At 41.6% G+C, this 21,699-nt stretch overlaps 1 protein-coding gene across 20 annotated transcripts in view; it reads left to right on the top strand.

The window, feature by feature from the left end:
- The window catches only part of TCF4 (transcription factor 4), a 355,534-nt gene that overhangs the window by 174,885 nt on the left and 158,950 nt on the right, over positions 1-21,699 (top strand). For 15 of the 20 annotated variants that reach the window (XM_059895588.1, XM_059895581.1, XM_059895582.1 and 12 more), the window contains one exon: positions 1,796-1,860. In XM_059895588.1, coding sequence (XP_059751571.1) covers positions 1,796-1,860 — 65 coding nt within the window. Of the gene's footprint in view, positions 1-1,795; positions 1,861-3,670; positions 3,760-4,279; positions 4,342-21,699 lie in introns of those variants that run through there. The other 5 variants (XM_059895598.1, XM_059895596.1, XM_059895595.1 and 2 more) reach the window with 5 other exon arrangements.

Genomic DNA, 21,699 nt, shown 5'->3' with positions numbered 1-21,699 from the left:
AAGTGAATATTAGGTCAAAGTGAATCATGTTGTGGTTGTAGGGAAGCTTTGTAGATGCGAGAGCTTCAGGAAGGACGTACATCATTTGATAGCTCATAAAAGGTAGAGTTTTTTTCTGTTAGTAATATTTATAAAGGGAAGTTAAAGACTATAAGTAGCTTACATCTGACTTACACAGAAGAGTAAATATGTCTTTATGACCATTTATACTTCTGAAACAGGCAAATGCATCTATTCTTTAATGCAAAATCTTCATACAGTGAACGGTATTCTCTTAGACCTCCCAGGACTGAGATGGTGTCCTGTTTCATTGGAATTGAAACTGATATGGGCATTGATTTTCTACTCTGCACTGAACACTATACCAGGAGTTGGGGGGGGGGGGAGTGATTTCCCAAGTTGGAGATTCACTGAAGTCAGCGGAAAAGGTAATACTGGGGAAGAGGGTTAATGTTAAGTCTCAGGTTTGGCTTTCTTCAAAATCATCTTCCATTTTACATATATAGTGACTTACATACAAGGTATGCCTTTGACCAGATATAAGATTTATCAAAGACACATTCCTTGTGTGGTGTCAGGAAGGCATACTCTAACAGCATTGTCATTGAACTAAAAGATTACAATGAACACTGTTACTTCTAACATTTATCTTAACTTGAGTCGAGGGGGGAAAACTTGGGCATTGTAAACTTCAAAGGATCCATTCAGCCCCTCAAAATACTAGTTTTGAATTTTCCCATTGGAGAAAAGAATAGTATAGTCCTGGCTAAAGAGGACAATGTACCTTAAGCTCTAGTCTTGAAGGAAAACAGTATCCTTCAGTCTTGGGTGGGGTGGGCTTTGTGTTCTGGGCACGTGGGCGACACTAGCCCTTTTTAATGTCCTGTTATGGATTGTTTTCTGTAAGGACTCTTTACATGTCACTAGGTGTATTCTACTGCTTAGATCTCTTATAATGTGGTTTCATTGTCTTCCTTGCTGATTATTAAGGCTCAACATACTTTTAAAAGAAACAAATGAGCAGCCTTGATTTCTGCCCTTAGATATGGCCAAATAGCATCTGAGCCTTTATGTATCTCTGTAGAGCAGTCTACAGATAAAAATTGGGTTGTTAGAATTGGCACAAGACATTGACGTTCCATTATCCTGACGTTCCATTATCCCTTGTTCTACTGGTAGAATCTGAAGCTGGGTTCAGAGTGGGCAACTTTTCAAAAGCCCTCTTTCCCAAATGTAAATTCCATGATCATCTTTATCATGATGGACTTTACTCCTGGGAAAGGGAGTTTAAATAAATGAGAGAGAGAGAGAGTCCCAGAATTTTGAATAGTTTCTTTGCTTTATTCACCATCTGGAGAGCCCTGATTGGTTAGCTTTGGCCTCACCATTAAGTGTCAATATAATCAATGGGAATGACTAGGCTAGGGTCATTACCTAGATAATTTGCCTGCTGTGTAAATAAAAATGAAGTTGTTTAAATTTTGTGAGAGAGAAAGAAAGTGAAAATAAGGAATGACAATTTGTTTGTTAGAGAAAGTGGAGGCCATTGGAATGACAGTTTTTGGAAGTGTGGAGCAGTTTGGCTAAGAATAGGAATGAAGGATATTTTTTTTTCCAGTTTATCATAGCCAGAGTGAGGAAGTGTTATTCACTGTCTTGCTTGTATACATTGCCAGTAGTGCCTACTTTACGTATGTAAACATCGGGAAAGAGAAGTGGATGTCTGTTACCTGGAGGAGATTTTTTTTTTAAGGAAAAACACGATTTACACTTTTTTTGTTGTTTCTCTTGGCAGGTAAAACAGAAAGGGGCTCCTACTCATCTTATGGGAGAGAATCAAATTTACAGGGTTGCCACCAGGTAAGTGAGAATCTCGCTTTGGGAAAGGGTTGAGAGAGAATGAACCTGGTAAATCACTTTGTTTGGTCAATTAGAGGATGCATTTTAGACGGTGGCACTAATGCACTGAAAGTCTGCCGATGCCTGTCTCTTTTTAAAAAGTAATGAAATAACACGGAGCGTGGAAGTCATAAACTCCTCATCGTATCAGAATTGTATTCACTGGCTTGTTGTTATTTTTTTTAATCCATCAGCCGGTACCAGTGGCACTGTTTGCAAACCAGCGATCTCGGGTAAAGTGGTTCTGTCAAAAGAGTTTATTTGCAATTAAGAACTTAAGAATTTCTTACACTGCAAATGCTCCGTGCAGCCAAGTGTCAGGTCCTGGGTTCGGGTGGCTACTGCCCTAAATTATAGTTTTCATAGGGGCTGTAGGATGTTGTGTGAAAACAGGGTTGTATTGAGGGATAAAAATGTCTGTGAAAATATGATTTGTTGTCCCTTTTTGTTTCTGAATTGTTTTTGGCTGGAAGTCAAGGCCAGCAGGCTAACAGCAAAGCCGTCTCAAGGGAAGCATGCGTGAGCTAGAAAAATAAGAGTAATTAAATAATAAAATGCCAGTGTCATACAAAGGTATAGCATGTGTGTGTGTGTGTGTGTGTGTGTGTGTCTCTGGGCACTCTGCATTTGCATACTTTCAACTCTCCAGAGAAAGCTCAGTTCTAAAAATACTATCCATAGCCAAAAGTGTAAGCTTTGTTTCAAGACAATTGAGTTTTTATAGACGCTTTCTTTTTAATTTCAGTATCGGTACTAATCACATGTTTCAAATCTTTTTTTTTTTTTTTTTTTCTCTAAAGATTTAGACTTTCTTTTTCTAAGGGCATTGGTTTCTTACTTTGGAAAACTCTTGATAGAATTTAATCATCCTCTTTCAGATTCAAAGCTTTCTAGTGTTTTATTATTCACCCAAACAGAAATGTACATTCTTTTTGTGCTGGGAAGGGAATGCTTGCTCTCCTGAACCCTCTCACCCTCCCGTTTTCTTTACTGATATGGGAAAAAATCCATTTTGATTTTTTTTTAAACAACCTGTTTCATGGATCCTGGAAAACGTAAGCAAACAGTTTTAGTCATTAAATAGAGCCTGCTCGAGAAGGTTTCCTTGAGGTATCAGTCAGGGATCACGAAAAGTGGAATTCTGGTGGAGTGGTGGTGTTTTGTTTTGTTCTGTTTTTTCTGGATAGATTTGCATTTTTAAAGTTTACTTCTTTGGCCCAGCCATCCATTCAGTCATATTCGGCATCTGAAAGATTTGTTGTGATGAGGTGAACGGTGCTGGGTTAAGAGCTCCTGCTGCACAAGCTGCAGAGTACAGTTTATGGCAGTTTGTTTGGAAAGAATTCCGCAGGAAAGAAATTTACAGCCATTCCAGCACAACGGAAACATCTTTGGAATGTGAGTGCAAATGTGCGGGGTAGATAGCTCGGCAACCAGCCTCCTAGCGCCGAGTCTCTGGTGTAAAGCTCTCGATTCCTGCGCCTGTTCCTGTGTATCTGGTTTCTCAGGGTCAAGGCAGAGGCCGTTTGAGTTTTGGGGGAGAAGAAAGTTGACAACATCCTTCCTGTTCGCTGATGGTCATGGCAGAGGTCTCTGTTTTCGACGGGCCTCTTTTTCTGGTCAATGAGAGAATAGGCTTCCTCGCCCCTGTATCCTTTCTTCCTAATAGGAATTGGCGTGATTCCTCCCAGACACAAAGATTTCCTCTGCTGAGTAAGCGCGAGGCCCCTTAACTTGTGAAAGCATCATCCAGACCGCGTGAGTCTGTCAGTGTGTGTGCTGGGACACAGACCCTCCCTCGGTTTGTGGGCAACACTTCCCTCGGGTGAGACTGAAGTTAATTTTTTTGGCAGACACAAGGTGAGAAGTGGAAAGGGGCAGAGGGTGGGCTAGAGGTGGACGGACTGGCGTGCGACGGCTGAATGTCTGGGCCTGGGGAATGTCTCCTCGTGAGACATTTGTGTCCAGGCAAATTCTGTTGTATACAGGAGTGCGGCTGCATCCGCTTTTCTTAACAAGTCTTCATAATATAGCCGTGGAGTGTGGAGATTCTTTCATCCTTATTTCTGCTTCATGAGTGTGAGTCTTGCAAGGACCGACCCTCTCTTTGCTTAGCCTGGGCTCAGCAGTGTCCATAAACGGTGTGATCACTTAAGGAGAAAAGCGAGGAGCCCAATTTTGGAAATTCCCTGATTGAGGAAATCGGGGCTGGAGAGGGAAAGGGTACATATTTTGAATTTCTGCTTTCGGTGAAATCTGAGACTAGAACAGACCCTAGTGTATCTTCCAGTGAGTGAGTTTCTCTTGTGCCGAATTGTTTTTTTGAATCCCTGTCTCCAACACCAGCTATGCAAACCCAAAAGAAAGGCAGAGTCTCGGTGTCTTGGGCTTCAAGTCTAAATAGCAGATCACAGCTGAACCGATTCCCCACTGTGTGGCAAGGTGAGTGACTCGTGGAGAGGCAGCTTTTTGTTTTCTCGTGTTTACTACCTTATGGAGATGCTGGATGGAAGTCCTTTAGATGCTGTGCCCTGAGGAGCTCCCAAAACTGCTTTATCGTATTCTAACAGTGTATCCTGTGGACTTCCAGGGATGAGCACTGTTACGTATGAACGTGCTTCTTCCAGTTCCAATAGCCTTTTGTTTGGTGCAGAGAAATAGTGATGGTAAGCAACAGGTAGCCAAATGCTGTCCTGGAGAAATAAATTATTGTTTTGGAATGTTTGTTGTTTCAGAATGCACCAGGTTAAAAAAATATATATCCGTCATGTGTCTCTTGAGGATGTACCACTAATAGCGATAGACATGGGACTTTTTAAAAGTGGGTGTCTTAGCTGAGAAACAAAAGCCGGCAGGTTCTTTATTAGCGATTAAATTGTTTTCATTGAAAATAGTAATGGGATATTATGAATTCATTAATGCACTTCCATATAAAATGATCAGAAATGAACTCGGTGACTTTTTCAGCCTTTTTGAAATTGTATAGAAAATAAACCCATAGAAACCAAAGTGGCCAAACGGGCTTTTTTTAGTTCTCACTAAATATGGCAAAACTAATTTAAATCAAATTGGAGTACGGAAATCACACCCAGGCTTGAAATGTTCTTGCCAAATTGCAGCCTCATACGACTTTTTTTTTTTACTGGCAGGGAAAATAAAATTTATAATGGAAAGTCTGACAGAAATGAAAATGAGGGGAAATAAAGCTTTTCGCAGGATAGTCCAATCTTAATACGATAACCAATAGCTAATACCTGATGGGCATCACTGTGCGTGACAAAAGGAAAAAAATGTCATTTACTTTTGGCCTCTTTTGCTGCTTTGAATAGGATGTTTGGTGACTGCAAACTTTTTTTGTCTTTTTTAATCTTCCCCGAGATCTACTGCTTTTGAATGAGGTGGCGATGTCAACACAAATGCTTGGTATTAAGGCAGAAGTTTTCCCCTTAAATGGAAGTTGAGTATTGATTATCAGGAAGTGTTTGTCTTTTCTTTCTGGGAGATAGCTCAAGTCTAAAGCAATGGTTTCCTTTATTAGTATCTCCTGGGCAAGGTTGTGTGTGTGTGTGTGTGTGTGTGTGTGTGTGTGTGTGTGTGTGTAATATGTGGAGAGCTGGGCCCTATCTGAGACCAATTAAAATCACATCTTATGAGTTGGGCCTTTGCGTTTCTGACAACTCCCCAAGTGATTCTAATGTGCAACTAGGTTTGATGATTTCCTAGAATGTTCTATAGGAATCTACTCTATTTAAAGACTTGTGTTCAAAATCTAGTGTTGCCACTGACCTTGAAAAAGCTTTTAGATTTCTTGCCTTAATTTGATTATTCAAGACATGGGAATATATTGCATATGTATTTCATTTAAAAGGCAGTGAAAATTAGTGATATTCTGAAAATCAGTAAGATGCCTTGAAATCTTTATACAAAATCCCACAACTGAATATCCCAGCCCATATCTTGTTTTCTCTAGTGAAGTCCAAGGCTCTAACCTTATCCACATTCTTTTTCTTTCTCAGCAAGTAATCAAATAGGACTATGCTGATAAAGTTATTTGATGTTTAGATCTTAAAACTGACGGGATTTAAGAATTAGGCCTAATCTCAGATACCTTTGTTAAATTGCAGAAACTTTGCAGCTGTAGAGGACATGTAAAGGTCTTCTCTGTATGTGATTTAGTGTGCTCTCAAACCAAGTTGTTTTGGATTCATTGAAATTAAACCTATGTAGTTGGTTCTGAAATGAATTACACATTTAAGACTGGATTTTTTTTCTTTTAAATCTTTTTATTTTTGATACAAAAAGAATTACAAATTCCTTAATTCTAAAACTTTTGGACCCTTCCGGTGTTTCTTATCTGAAGTCAAAATAGGAAGGATATACGCAAAAAAGCTGTGAAGTCCTTTGTCTCTTCTTATGAAAATGGCTATTTAGGTCTTGTGGAAGCAGAATACATCTTGGTTTTTAACTTGGCGTTATGGTTAAATGTGTGTTTATAGTGTGCTGTCATTCATACCTGGTCCTACGTGACCTTCCTCGGGACCTCTTCCATCCATGTATTTGCCTTAGCGCTCTGCTTTGCCTTCATGGTGCTTTTTGATTGTGCCATTATTGATGTTTGTTGAATGCTGGTCTCCACCCAGAGTCTGTAAACTCCCGGAGGGCAGGGGCCAGGTCAGCTCTATCTTGCCCTATATGAATTCTGTACCTGGCAGGTTGAGGATTGTGATGACCTGAGGCTTATTTCCCCAGCATCACTTTTAGGGATCATTTTGAGAGAGTGAAGACTGAATAGCAGTGTATGAGAACCATATAGCGAGCAGCGTTTTCCTGTCTCCGAAAACCAGAAATCATACCCTCTTAAAGAAAGTCCTTTGGAAGCCCTTCCTTCGAAAGTGCAGTGCAGACCCTGGAATGACATAGAGGTCAGATCCTGGAGAGTCACTCGTCACTGACTTTCTTGGCGTTGAGTACTAGCCTGGCGGCCTCACTGTTCTAGGTCTGAAGGTTCCCAAAGGAGGGAATTGGAGATGTTCTTGGTTTCCTTCTGGTGGGTGCATTATTGGAACCAAACGTCAGACTCCAGGCCTGTTGTTTTTTAATTTGCTGGTGTGGACGGTGGGACAGAATACTTTAAATCACGATGGTGTCAGAAATCACAGGGACCAAATCTGCAGGGTGATGCCATCGGGGCTCTGCCCACAAGCACTGTTTTTCGGTCAGCAGCTCCTTTGTTTTGGGGGCATTGCTGTGGGTATGCCCCTCTCCCGACAGCCACCCAGCACACACCAAAGGGGAGAATGGAGCCATTTTTTCACTGTGTTGATTAACAAATATTTTTTGGCCCTCAAGTGAAGTGTTAGGTATAAGGGGGAAAAACAAAGGAAAGGTCTTATATACCCTCCCTTCAATCCCCACCAGCAGCTTTCTGGACGTTAAGGGGGAGAAACAAGCACCATTTATTTAATTTACAAAATTTTCTTTAATCTTATATAGTATAAAATTTCAAAAACTCAGAAGAGTTGAAAAAAATAATACAATGAAGTGCCACTTAAACAATTGTTAATATTTGTTATATTTGCCTTGTGTGTGTGTATGTGTAAGTATATATATTTTTCAGTGCACCGTTTTTAAGTGGCAGATCGAATAAGATTTCACCCCTAGATTTTTCATCATGTGTCTGAAAATTAAGAACACTCGCCTATTTAACTAAAATACTGTTATCACCCCTAAAGAAGTTAACAATAGTTTCCTAATCTAATACCCAATCCAGATGAAAATTTCTTCATTTGTCCCCATGAAGATGTCTTTCATAGCTCTTTTTTCCCCCAGGCATTGAATTTATGCATTGTATTTTGCTTCTGTGTCTCTTTAGAATTTCTTTTAAACTAGAACAGTTCCTGTAATTTTTTAAAAAGTGATATTTACCTTAAAGAGAGCAGGCCAGTTGTCTTGAAAAATATGTCCCTTACTTGAACTGTTGGATTATTTATTTGTGGTGCTGTTTAATTTGTTAATCTATCACTTGTCTTGCCTACAAATTGAAAATTAGGCTTGAAAGGCTGATTCAGACGGAAGTTAAACATTTTAGCCCGAGCATCTCATAGGTAATGCTATGTGCTTCATACTGTGTTTCATCTGGAGGCATATAATGTCAAGATATGTTGCTATTGGTAACACTGACTTTAACCACTTGGTAGAAGTGGAGACCCCCAGGTCGGTCCATTGTAAAGAAACCTTTTCCCCTTTGTAATTAGCAAACAATCTTTTTTTCTTTTTTAACATCTTTATTGGAGTATAATTGCTTTACAATGGTGTGTTAGTTTCTGCTTTATAACAAAATGAATCAGCTCTACATATACATATATCCCCATATCTTCTCCCTCTCGCGTCTCCCTCCCACCCTCCCTATCCCACACCTCTAGGTGGTCACAAAGCACCGAGCTGATCTCCCTATGCCATGCGGCTGCTTCTCACTAGCTATCTGTTTTACATTTGGTAGTATTTATAAGGTAAGCTGGGACGAAGTGAGCAAACAATCTTTGTGTTTATACTTTAGCACTGGGCATAGATCCCTGTTCCCCAACAATTTTTTTAAAATTATTTATTTATTTATTTATGGCTGTGTTGGGTCTTCGTTTCTGTACGAGGGCTTTCTCTAGTTGTGACAAGTGGGGGCCACTCTTCATCGCGGTGCGCGGGCCTCTCACTATCGCGGCCTCTCTTGTTGCGGAGCACAGGCTCCAGACGCGCAGGCTCAGTAGTTGTGGCTCACGGGCCCAGTTGCTCTGCGGCATGTGGGATCCTCCCAGACCAGGGCTCGAACCCGTGTCCCCTGCATTGGCAGGCAGATTCTCAACCACTGCGCCACCAGGGAAGCCCCTCCCCAACAATTTTTGACCTGATGGTTTTAGCATGCATTGATGACACTAGCCCGAACCAGAGGGTTTTGAACTAGTGATTTTTTTTTTTTTTAAGCTAACTTTTTTTATTTATTTATTTTTGACTGTGTTGGGTCTTCGTTTCTGTGCAAGGGCTTTCTCCAGTTGTGGCAAGCGGGGGCCACTCTTCATCGCCGTGCGTGGGCCTCTCACTATCGCGGCCTCTCTCGTTGCGGAGCACAGGCTCCAGACGCGCAGGCTCAGCAATTGTGGCTCACGGGCCCAGTTGCTCTGTGGCATGTGGGATCTTCCCAGACCAGGGCTCGAACCTGTGTCCCCCACATTAGCAGGCAGACTCTCAACCACTGCGCCACCAGGGAAGCCCTGAACTAGTGATTTTTTTGAAAATTCCATCATTCCTTCTACATTTTAGCTGACATTCTTCTTTAAGGAGCTTTATTTCATTGTTCATTTCAGTGCTGTCAATTTCAGTGTTCATACATATACAAGTATAATGTTAATAATCCTTGTATTAAATATGGTTCCTTACCTGGAGGAGACTGGAAGTATTAAAGCATACTTCAGATTTCTTAAGGTATAGCTTATGGCTCAGGCTAATGGTCAGAAATGCTTTAATTGCAGGAGGAAAGATGTGATTATAGGCTATGTTTCCTTGTACACAAACTCTAGTATTCTTTTTGCTGAAATTTGGAACCTTGTGACAATCTGTGTACCCCCAGCTATTAGATTAATCTTTCGATAAGCACCAAGGTTTTTCTCAAATTCTCAGATTGCTCCTCTATATTTTAGTAATTGTTTTTAAAGATCTCGCAAGGTTGACCATCGGTCTCTGACCGACTGAGTCAAGTGGGTTGCTGTGATGCCCAATGAAGTAGCTCTATCAAGGATCACTGAGATAGTGGATCCATACGTCCACTCACAGCCCAGACACGGCTGATGAGTGAATTTCTAAACCTTAGTCTGGGCTCAATCTAGAGGAAGCTGGGGGGACTAATATTAGGTGCCAGTAAAAACCCCTGGGGCGATTATTATTATCTTCATTTAAGAATTAAGAAAATGATGCTCAGAGAGGTTAAGTAAGCAGACCCAAGATCTCACCCTAAGTTTCAGAGCCAGGCTTTGGACTTTAAAATGCCTGGTTTTAAAGCCAGTGCTTTTCCAACTTGGGTTCCCTGAGGCCCGAGCTCATGGTGAGGTTTCTAAACTCAAGAGGTAGGTCTGTATGAGAGCCCATCTGGAAAACCACTCTTGGTAGATTCCAGGCCCACTGGAGAATCTGGATCTAACACATTGCTTAGAATGGAGTAGCTTCTCAGAGTAAACTGGAACCCTGAACACGGTTGGGAAGGCGGAGAGGAGGGCAGGCCACACAGCTCCTTACAGCCCAGCCTGTTTTTGTTTTTTTTTTTAAAAATACACCACATGTGCTTATATGAATAATCTATTCTGTAACATCTTCAGAATTAGCATGTGCAATTTCATTAAAACCAATGAAGATTTCCTGTGACAAGGCTGGGGTAGAATATGCCAATTCACATTTTAGCAACAGCATGAGCACTTTCTTAAAAATCTATGGATTATATTTGGGCCTTCCTTTTTGTGCAATGCAGGCAGAATATGGTTTGCAATTACACAAATTTGGATTCCTCATAGATCAAATTATTGTTCCCCAAATACAACAACTACATAGAAAGTTCTAAAACAATACTTTTAGCAGGCATTTAAACGTGACCCAATAATTTTTTCGATTATGACATTTAACTCATTTTGTCATATATAAAATGACAAATATGTGTTAGAAGTATAGGCAAGTTTTCTAAACAGTTCAGGACAGGTAGCACATAAAAAACCTTTGACATTGCTTTGAGATGATTTATGAGACACCAAAAACATGGTGTCCTCATATCCTAAATGAAATTTCACCAGAATATTTGGATTAACTTCTCTTTTCTTATGAAAAGTATTGAGGGGTTTTTAATAACCACTAGCAATTAGGACTACAGTTCATCTTTATACTTTTGACATGTAAAGAGAAAAGGGAAAATCAGTTAATGACTAAACAAACAATTGACTTAATTGTTTTTGAGCAATTGAGGTGTACTTGGTAAAATTTAATGCTGAAATATATCTACCCATCCTGTAGAAGTCACTATAGTCCTATAGCTTCTTTCCATAAAAAAGACAGTAGACTCACAATTCAGCATCAGAAGAATGCTGAATTTCACTTTTCAATATGAAATGGCAGAAACATTTACTCCTCTGTGTGTGATCATGCTTGAAATGGTTCCATCATTAGGAAATGTCTCCTGAAATTCTTAAAACTGAAACCCCAAGTTAAAATAGTGGGAACACTGCAAGTTACCGACAAAACCCCATAATCTTTTTAGAAGTAAATATTTAAGAAAGGAACAGATATTGAGTCTGCTCCTGTGCCTGATAGTGGTAACCTGCTTAGAATTGAAGAACCCCATCCTTTGAAAAATTGTGTGTGTGTGTTCTCAATGTTTATGTGGATTTCTTTACAGATGCTTTCACTCACAGATAAACTAAACTGAGCTTCCTAAAGCAAGTACCTTTTATGTTCATTGTGTTATTTATTATCTAACAGAAGTAATTTCTTGGGAGAAGAAAACCAGCACTAATACATAGTTGCATTTGCTTTAGCATTTCTAATACGCAAATGTTTTTTCACAGTATGGCACTTCTTTTTATCAGACATTTCTTGTACTTAATAAAGGGAGAAGTCAAATTTTGGTGGGATAGCATCTTTAGACTGGCACTTCCCTAGATTTTGTTGAATAGAATATATTATCACAATATATTAACATTCTTATGGTACTTAAGGAAATCTATATATCCCTTCATTCCATTAACCTGTCCCTTCGAAAGACCTCTTCTGGTGAAGGCTTTCTATGACGTTTTAAAAAATACCAAATATATCTTATTTTAACCCACCTCAAAGTCACGTTTACGTGAATTTGGGACGAGAATTCAGTGATAAGAAAGCAATTAAGGGTGAACATCCCTAAGGTTTTTCAAGCAGTGACCATCCTCCAGAGCTCTAGACGTAGGGGTCTCTGTGTCGGGGTTTGCCCGTGCATGCACACAGAATAATCTGAGCTCATTTGTACCACGATAATGAACAGCAGGGCACTGAATCTTTTCAGTTTTATTGGTATTGTATACAGTAAGTTATTAAATTTCATCTCTGTAATACACCTGCAGTAAAATAACAAAACATCGCTGCACTTAAGGAACATGTGTGTGGTACAATGCCCTCCCCCATCATTTCACCCCCCCCCAAACAGCTGCTTACAGATTTCAAGATCCATTGTATATATTCCCTTGAGCCCACCTCTAATAATCGAGACACATCTGCCATTGCAGTATTATAGGCATATGTAGTTTTATTGAAAACTATACCTGTAAAAAAATTAAATAACTCCTACCTCAATTAAATTGCAAAGATACCTTTTGCATATTGCAGACCTCCTGAGACCCAGCAAGTTCATTTTATTCTTATATTACAAATCACTAAATATGTTATTTTTATTTAGCTAAGTAGCTAGCTCTTATACTCTGATGAAAAGTTACTTTCATTTTTTTCTTACTTTTGTTTTCCTTCTCCCTTCATCTTTACATATAAAAAAAAAGTACCACACAAGCTACAGGAAGGAAACATTGAGTCTGGCTACCATCAACACGGTATAAATAAAGTCAAAGGGAAAGGATCCTAAAATGTACCTCTAATTCTGAAGTGATTATTAAATAAAAATAAAGGTTACAAAATCGCGATCAAAACCTTAACTCATTTTGTGCTTTAATAGAGATTTTTACAAGCCTCTCTGAGATCCATTTGATCATCCTAATAGCAGAATAGGAAATAATATGAAGAGGGAATGAGTTAGTAGGTCATACAAGTCTTATATACGTAGATTCCTATTGGATTAAATCCCTTACCATAACATGTACATTTTGTTGAAGATTGGGTCAGTAATGATGCCTATAAAATAATTTTTATCCAAACAGAAATAATAGTAAAATATTCACTGAAATAAACTAAGCATAACCTTATTCCCACTTAAGGTATGTAGGGTGTCAATATATATTACATGGTTATATGATAGTGAGTATGAATAATTATTCATCATGAGTTAATCATGCTACTCTTACAGTGAATATCTAAGAAGAAACGTTTATAAATTTGCTTCATATAATCATGGAAAAATCTAAAGACAACATGCCGACTCTATGAATAGGAAGAAAACTATATACCCTTTTGGGAGAATATGAAGGTTACTCATTACATGGTATCATAGAAAGAATGTTTTGTGCTCTTCAAAAGGACTGTATGTGAAAGGGACAGAGGGAATGAGAGCTGGGTCCCTGACCCAAAGTGAGTTTAGACTCAGAAAATATCCTCTCATGACAGTTGAAAGGTAGATGGTTTCACAGGACGAAGTCAGAGAAAAATGTTAGTGATAGTTGCCGTAGAGAAGAGAGAAAATCAGGTAGCGTTATTGATCACCAGTCCAGATTAAAAATAGTTGCATGTTTCAATGATGAATTTTCTTTTTTTGATAAGCATATTGCTTAAAACCAGTGGTTATTTGGTTCCATTGGGGGCTGCCTGGACCTATGAGATTTTGTTCAGTCTGTGATCAACTAGGATATTTTCTGTACCTCTTATGTTTCACAGGATTCAAAGCCTAGTGTGGGCACAAACCTGAATCCTAGAGTCTTAGGGTCATTGCTTACAATTAAGTTCTAAAACCCCAAGAGAATCAGATTTCAAGATCTTAGAAGTATTTCAACTTCATAAGTTTTTTTAGTAGAAAAATGCATTATAAATTCTAAACAAACTTTTCACACACAACTCATGCACAAGTTGGGGAATACAACTTAACTCAGGCTATACCACTCCTTTGAAGTCCCCATCAACTCAACTTTTTCTTCCTTGGATGTGATTCACTCCTGTGGAAAGATCTATTACCAGTACTTTTGAACTGTGAAGTCTGTTTGTCACTCTGAGCTCTGCAGTTTGGAACTGTCATGTGTCCAGTGACTGGTACGACATAGCATCAGCGGTGGTAAAAGATTTGCTATGGACAGTGACATGTGACAAAGAAGAATGTCAACAGCTGCTACTACTGACGTTGTCCCTCAAGGAGTCTTCCTGCATCTCTGCCATTTAACTGTCTCAGCCAAGGAGTCACTAATATGGACCACTTTCTCTCAGTCCTACTCCCACTTAGCTACCAAGTAAGATTTGCTTGAATATGTTTTCAGAGTGCAAATTCCAGGTGCCATTTTGTCAACGGAAAGAATATTTAAGTTTGGTGTTTCGTATGTCGGGAAAGGGATTATCCTTTGCTTTATTTCTAGGAGAACTTCCTCTCTATTCCCTATGGCAGAAAACACATCCGCCCTATTATTCTTGGACTCCAGACTGTCTCCGTTTCCTACTTCATTACAAAGCAGATTTTCATTTCATTATACCCTAGGTAACTGTACTACCCCCTCAAATTTCATAGTATGCCTGCAGAACTACTCACAGAACCAAGATTGGAGGCTCTTGTGGAATCCATCCACTATGTCCCCTTAGTTACCTGGCGCACATCATTTGATCAGGGCTCTAGATACTTACACGTATTGTTCTAGAAATAGAATGCAGACATCCTAGGTCAGCTCTGTAGAACCTCAGTGAGCAAGTGGAACATACCAGAACATTCAACAATACTATATTCCACCACACCTTCAGCTGGGTGTTTAATAAATATTTATCGTGAAATAGCACCCCTCCCCCACCCCCCAAGGTCATGATATCACTGTCTTGGGAGAGGGCTTGAGCTAATAATAACGTAGTCACCTAATTTGAGACTCTAACACATAACTTTTCACATTGACATTCTCACATCTATTCGGATATATTTTTCAAGGGGCTAGAGTAAAATCTGGCAGTTACCGATGAGATAATTCACCTCAGGTATTGTGCTTTTGACCTTGAATTTTATTGATTGAACTTCCTCTCAGGATTAGTCTTTCCATCTGTGTCTGTTGGCTTGGTGACTGTCCCCCAACCACCGTCCTAGATTATCCTGTCTCCCCCACCCCCATAAGCCCTCAGTTTTCAGATTTGGTCAATTCTGCTTCCTACAGCAATAAACCTACTCCGTCCCCCGCATCCCGTCACCACTGTTGCTGTCTCCACCCCTCCACTTCCCTCCACTTCCACCTTCTCATTCTCACAAGGCTGCTGGAGTGATTGTCTCCAGAAATCCCCAGTGCTGTTATGCCCTTGCTTACCATCCCTCCGTGGCTTCGGGGACCCAGCCTTAGCGTCTTGAACGGGATTCAGAGAGCCTGGCCCCTGCCTTGGCCTTCAGCCTTGGCCTTCACACTCACCACTCACATCTCGTGTTCCAGCCGTACTGAGCTGCTCGCGGTTCCCTTGAGGGCTCTTTCACGGTCCTCTCTGCCTTTACAAGGGCCCTTCCATTGGCCTGGAATATCTTCATCCTGCCTCTCATTCTCCTCTCCTTATATTCCTTTACCAGATAACTCACACTCTGTGTCCAGGATCCGGCTCATGCATTGTTATATCCAGGCCAGAAGGAGGTGGCCCTCCTCTGTGCTCGGGTAGCCTCTGATGCACTGCGCTCTCTCAACAGTTGTCACGCTCTCTACGGGCAGCGAGGGCCAAGGCCTAGGCCTGTATTCTCTCCCAAATGCCTCATGGGGAACACTCTGTTTGCCTGGGAGTCAGTGGATGGATGAGTAAGCGAATAAATGAACCAACAACAATAACAAGTTATATAACTTGTGGCCCCAGTGGGGTAGGAACTCTTTTTAATCCCCATTTTATTGATAATGAAACAGAGACTCAGAGCGATTTTGTCACTATTAATAGTAAGTGGCAGAGATGGGACTAGGGGACAAAGTCCTTTGGCTCCAGATTTATCATTTTCTCTATTGCTTCTTTATCCCTGGATAAAGTTGGTGAAGCTTTTTGTGATCGCCGGTAGCCCACAGGGTCTTCTCGTAGATGGTTCTAGCTCTCTTCTCACTGTTAACTTAGTTATCATCCAGCTTCCTGCACTGAGACCTCTTTCTGTCAGTAGGAAAGACTGCGTTTCTAAAGAGGATAATATCACCACCACAATCTGTATATCAAGAGCATTGTCCTTCGAGGGCCAAGAAAGAATATTTTGAATGTCTCCCATAAGGAACTACAAATTGCATACGGTGTGGTGCGTATTTCCTGCATTGTCTGTTACCTGTCAGTGGTAGTACCTCTCTACTCCACTGCTGAAAGGACCATGGTCCACCTGATAATGGAAAGGCTTTGAAGCTCAGGGGTGAGTGTAATACCAACAGTGTTTCTGTCACTCAGGTTTCATCCTCCTTCACTCTCCCTGGTCCATCTTGCTTGGCAGAGGGTGGGTAGGAAAAGGGAAGAAGTGGATGAGTTGAGTAGATAATGGTTTGCTTCTCCCTGTTTCCTGCACAGGATTCTTTTCCTCATAACCTTGAGGTAGGACATGGAAAAAAAATGATGTTAATGAGTTTTATCTCTGTGTATAATTTTGAAATCTTTAGGATGGATTGTTACAGTAAGAAAGGACCTAACTGTCACCTGGTGCTCAATGCTGCTTAGTAGCAAATGGGAAACTAAGGCTCAGAGATGTTAAGAGACTTGTCAGCGTCACACAGCAGACTTCATTCATGTGGACCCACACAAAACAGTTAAAATTCCAGTCTCAGGTAACACTGAAATTTTACTTGATGTCTTTGTAGCCTCTTTCTTCCAAAGGCCACAGGGCCGCCCTAGACTATGAAGTGATAGCCAGAAGTAGCTGGAAATACATCCTGAAGAAATTTCTAGACCAGTGTCCCTTTGTTCCACTACCACTGAATCGCACCGTCACGGAGCCAGAGGATGTTGTTTGCTTGTAAATACTGAGTTTTTGAAATGTCACTGTAACACTGGAAAAACGTTGTCTCAGAAGGTTACCAAAGTGACAGAATCCCGACATTGTAAATATGAGCCAACACAAGTGCTCATAAATGACAGGAATGAAATATACTTGACTAAATCCATAATAATCACTGATAACACTGTTTACCCTCAGTGACCAGGAGCTGTGAACTTGGATAAAAAGCACATGTGAGCAGATATCATTCATGTGTCTGAGCCTCTAGCCATTCCAGAATATTTTGATGGAAAAGATCCCTAAATATTTAAAAACTTTGCAGTAACTAAGAAGCAAGTGTGCAAGATAGGGTGTCAGGCAGCCCTAATGGAACCGGAGAGAGAGGACTGATAAGACGGCCCTTGTTCTGGTCAGAACCAAACTGTGAGCCCGGTCGAGCGGGAAGGTCAGTACTCTTATTTTCAATAGATGTGATTCCTAGAAGGTCCATTTGCCACAAACAAGAGCTTACACACGTGCCATGTTCTTGAGAGAAAGAAGATGTGGAATGAACTTCGAGATGAAAAGCCTCAGAGCAACAAAGGCAGGATTCCCTGAAAGTCTGAACTAGGCTTGCACTTGAGTAGGACAGTTAGGTGGTCCAGCTCCCTTCAGTGCTAATTTCTCTAGAGCCCGGGCTTTTTCTCTTTCTTCTTCTTCTTTTAATATTTATTTATTTATTCATTCATTCATTCGTTCGGTTGCGCCGGGTCGTTGTGGCACGCGGGCGGGATCTTCGTTGCCACGTGCAGGATCTTTAGTTGTGGCACGCAGGATCTTTAGTTGCGGTATGTGGGATCTAGTTCCCTGACCAGGGATTGAGTCCGGGCCCCCTGCATTGGGAGTGTGGAGTCTTAGCCACTGGACCACCAGGGAAGTCCTCCAGGCTTTTTTTTTTAATAATAACTTCCTCCTTTGGGGAAATGATTGCTTTCTTCCCTCTTCTGTTCTAACATTAAAATGGTACCTGGATGTCAGAGGCTCCAAGAAGAGATGCCTGAGGTGGCAAGCCAGTGTCCCCTTAGCCTCTGTGATGTGGCTACTTTTGCTGTTCCAAGCACCCCTTTGGTCCCCATCTCCCCAGGGGGCAGTGGAGACTGCATGACGGCGGGCTGGACCCTCCCAGTAGTTCAACTGGCAAAAGAGAGCTCCAGCTGGTGAAAGAGATAGGGGAGCGACGTGGCCCCAGGGGCTGCTCCCATCACTACTCTGAGCTGTGCACAGGGAAGACTGGGTTTGCCCGGAATGACCTCCTTGGTTTTCATACGTGTGCAAAATACTTTTTCTTTTTCCTTGACGTACTGCGGTATTGTTTGACTCTTTTTTCATAGTAAGCATCGCTTTCTTAACTAAAAATAAAAGGCCGAATTCAATATTAGAAATACTCAGTGCTGATGAAATTTGGGGAACACTACAACATTATATATCGCAAACTGACATTTGACCCAGAAATTATAGTGGTTCTTCTTCTTGAATTTTTATGCTTAGCAAAGATTTCGTAAGAGGGAGAAAGCTTTCTATCGGAAGGTGCCCATTTTGGTATTAGCTGGAACGGTGGTGAAGAGTTGGTAGTGATCTGAGAGCCCAAGGCTGTGTGACGTTGGTGCATTTTGGGGTCCGTGGGTAGGGTCTGTGTGGATGATAACACAGCTTTCAAAGAGCGTGGGCAGAGGAGGGAGCAGGAGTGCCCCAAGCCCTTAGAAACTCAGTGGCTGACTAGCATTCTGGTGCCACGGCCGTTCACCCTGCCATGGGGATTCCCTGGGTGGAGACCCAGTGTGCTTCTTGAGCTACCTGGCAGCTGGCAGGGCCTGCTGTCCTGGTTTGACTGACAAGCTGTAGGTGTTGGTGTTGGAGAGACGGTGGCCAGGCTCAGGCTCTGTCCTAGAACTCTTCCTGCTTGTTGGTCACGATTGCAGGTGGAGGTTGAGTAGCTTCTCGCATTCCTCTCAAAGAAAGACAGCTTTGTCTTCCAGGGATGAGCTAGAAGGCAGTGGCCCTGTGGACGTTCTGCAACAGGACCACCCTGCTGATGGTCTTATTGCCTTCTCTGTCCGGGCTTTGACAACTGTAGGTACCTCCAAGGTTCTCGGAGCTGGAGCAGAGCTGGAAAAGCCTTGAATTTGGACTTTTTCTCGGACTCTCAAAAGACGAAGGACACTCATCCCCAGTATCTACTCTTCCCACTTCTCTTCACGCTTTCATGATCTTTGAAAAATGATTTTATAAAAAACCTTCAGGGGTTTTATTTTCGGCACGGCAGGTGGATTGGACTCTTGGTTGGGGGAGCCAAGGAAGAAGAGTCGAATGAAAGTGGTCTGAACACAGGGTGGCTGTGGAAGGTCTCTGCTACCTGAAGGTCCCCTTCGGTGAGGCTGTAATTTGTTAATCCGTCTTTATCTAAAGTAGACTTGTGCTGTTTCAGCTTCCAGACTGCAGGCGGACAGCCGCAAATGCGACTCTGTATCCACTTCGCCTGTCTCCCCGTGTTTTGCTTCCTGATTCGCTGCTTCCAACCAGCTGTTCTTCTAGAAACCAAAGAGAAGTAAAAGAGCAGGGGGGAGAGAGAGAGAGATTGGTATTTTTTACTATCAATGGGTAAAAATATCTGTCAGGCTCATAAGGTAGCTCCTTAGTGAATTTAGCATTTGGTTATTAGTTTAGAGGGAATATCTTTGAGCTCAAGAGTTAGCTAATTAAGAAAATCAGTGGAAGATTTGAGGAACTCACATTTCCTCTCTCCAGATCCCCTGAGTTTCTCCCTTCAGCTCTACTTCCCAATTCATTCCACCCTACCCCCACGCCTAATATTTATTTATTTATTAAAAAAAATTTTTTTAAATAAATTTATTTTTGGCTGCGTTGGGTCTTCGTTGCTGTGCGTGGGCTTTCTCTAGTTGTGGCAAGCGGGGGCTACTCTTCGTTGCGGTGCACGGGCTTCTCATTGTGGTGGCTTCTCTTGTTGCGGAGCATGGGATCTAGGCACGTGGGGTTTCAGTAGTTGTGGCATGCGGGCTTCAGTAGTTGTGGCTCGTGGGCTTAGTTGCTCCACAGCAGGTGGGATCTTCCTGGACCAGGGCTCGAACCCGTGTCCCCTGCATTGGCAGGCAGATTCTTAACCACTGCACCACCAGGGAAGTCCCCTAATATTTAAATATTTGGTAAAGCTCAGAATTTTAGCCTCCTCTACCAGGATCTAGCCCCAAATTGCTCCCTGGTGGCTAGAGGGACAAAAGGCAAGATGGAGGATGGGGAAGAGGCGGGGCTGATCATTTTGCCTCTTGTCTAATACATAAGTCTGGTTACCTATAATGGGTATCGCTATGTCAGTATCAGTGTGAACCAGCTCTGAATAGGTTAGCCTATCATTTTGTTTTCTTTGGGGTCAGTTCGCTGCAGGGATTTCCTTTCCTATTCTTGTTTATCAGTTTCCTTTGGTCTGATTTTTGTTTTGTCACATATTGTATTGAGCCTTTCTCACAGTCCTCATCACACGGGGTGGGCGAGTGAGAGAGACACATACACGTAGAGACTGAGAACAGGGTAGCTGAAGACTGTACATGCTGTCGCCTCATGGGCTGATGTGAATAGGGCTGGGAAGGGCTGTGATTTTATAGGTAAGCTGATTAGCCAAGCGCTTGTCATCTCCGCTGCTGCTCATTGGCCGGCCAAGTGTGAGTGTGCCATCTAATCGACAGCTGTCTGTGTCAGAGGGCCATCTTGTGTCCTGTTCATTTTGACTGAACACAGCAGAGACATCTGCAGAGTTCTCTGCAGCTCTGACAGTGGTGCCCTGCCTGCCAGCCCTCAGACACAGGAAGCAGCCTAATTGAAGAGCTCAGAAAAGAACATTAACCCATTGGCCATCTTGGTTTGGGATATTCTGGCCGAAAAGAAGTCTCTTTTTGAGGATACTACCTGGCCATCTAAGGTTGAGAAAAACATGAGATCCAATGTCTTGATGAACTGAGCTGGTATAGTGTAAAATGTCTTGGTAGTTTTTGGCCCATGGGGTTTCAGTTGATCTGGGTTTATGTGATAGGATGAAAAACTCGTTTTCAGGGTAAACCCAGTGTTTCATGGTGAGGTTAGGCGGAAGAAGCGTATCTTAATCCTAGGTTCACGGCAATAGTGTCTTCTTTGAAGGTCACAATGGGACAATTGGCTTGTGTAGCAACAGTAATGCTTGGGACATAAGTGGTTTGGGATGAGGTGGTGCTCTTGTTCTTTTCCTGCCAAACCTGACACTGCCCTGTCTGGGGCAGATTGCAGAATCTCCCTGAGATCGTAACCACTCTATTTCATGGAATGTAGCTAACTTTACAGACATATGGACTGCCTCTCTAGGGCATTTCCTATAAAACTTAGAGATACTGAGCTGGACTTTTGTGATGCGGAAAGAGTTTAAGTTATTATACACATTTCAGCACAGGAGTTACACTGTTTAATTCTTTGCTTCGTCATAGTGTCTTCCCATGAAGCTGTATTTATTGGAGCATCTATTAGGGCTGGTACTACATGCAGGTCTTGGTTTGGACTGAGTCACACTGGGAATGCTTCCTACATTTGGGAATGATTTAGTGGTATCTTAAGTTTAGCAAGAGGAAAATATTTCATTTCATTCATTAAAAAAATTTATTGAGAAAGGGACAGTGTGAGGGAACATTGAATACGTTGCTTTTACTCTTTCTTTGCTTTACAGAGTTCTTCTCATTCATTATTTGCAACTTAACGAACCTTTGTCACTGAACCTGGATGAGAAGGAAGATCTAAGAAACCTTGAGTAATTTGTTTCAGACTCTCTCTATCCCATTTGAAGGACACTGTTAGAGACAGGTACTCTTATTAAGTTAGTTGGAGGAAATTCAGACAAGTAGACAAAAAAGACTCCTCTTCTAAGTTGTCCTTTGTAAACTAAGGTAGGAGTG

Source organism: Balaenoptera ricei, chromosome 14 (genome assembly GCF_028023285.1).
Source record: "Balaenoptera ricei isolate mBalRic1 chromosome 14, mBalRic1.hap2, whole genome shotgun sequence".
Taxonomy (NCBI): domain Eukaryota; kingdom Metazoa; phylum Chordata; class Mammalia; order Artiodactyla; family Balaenopteridae; genus Balaenoptera; species Balaenoptera ricei.
Note: the sequence above shows the minus strand (reverse complement) of the source record. Positions and strands in the feature narration are given on the sequence as shown.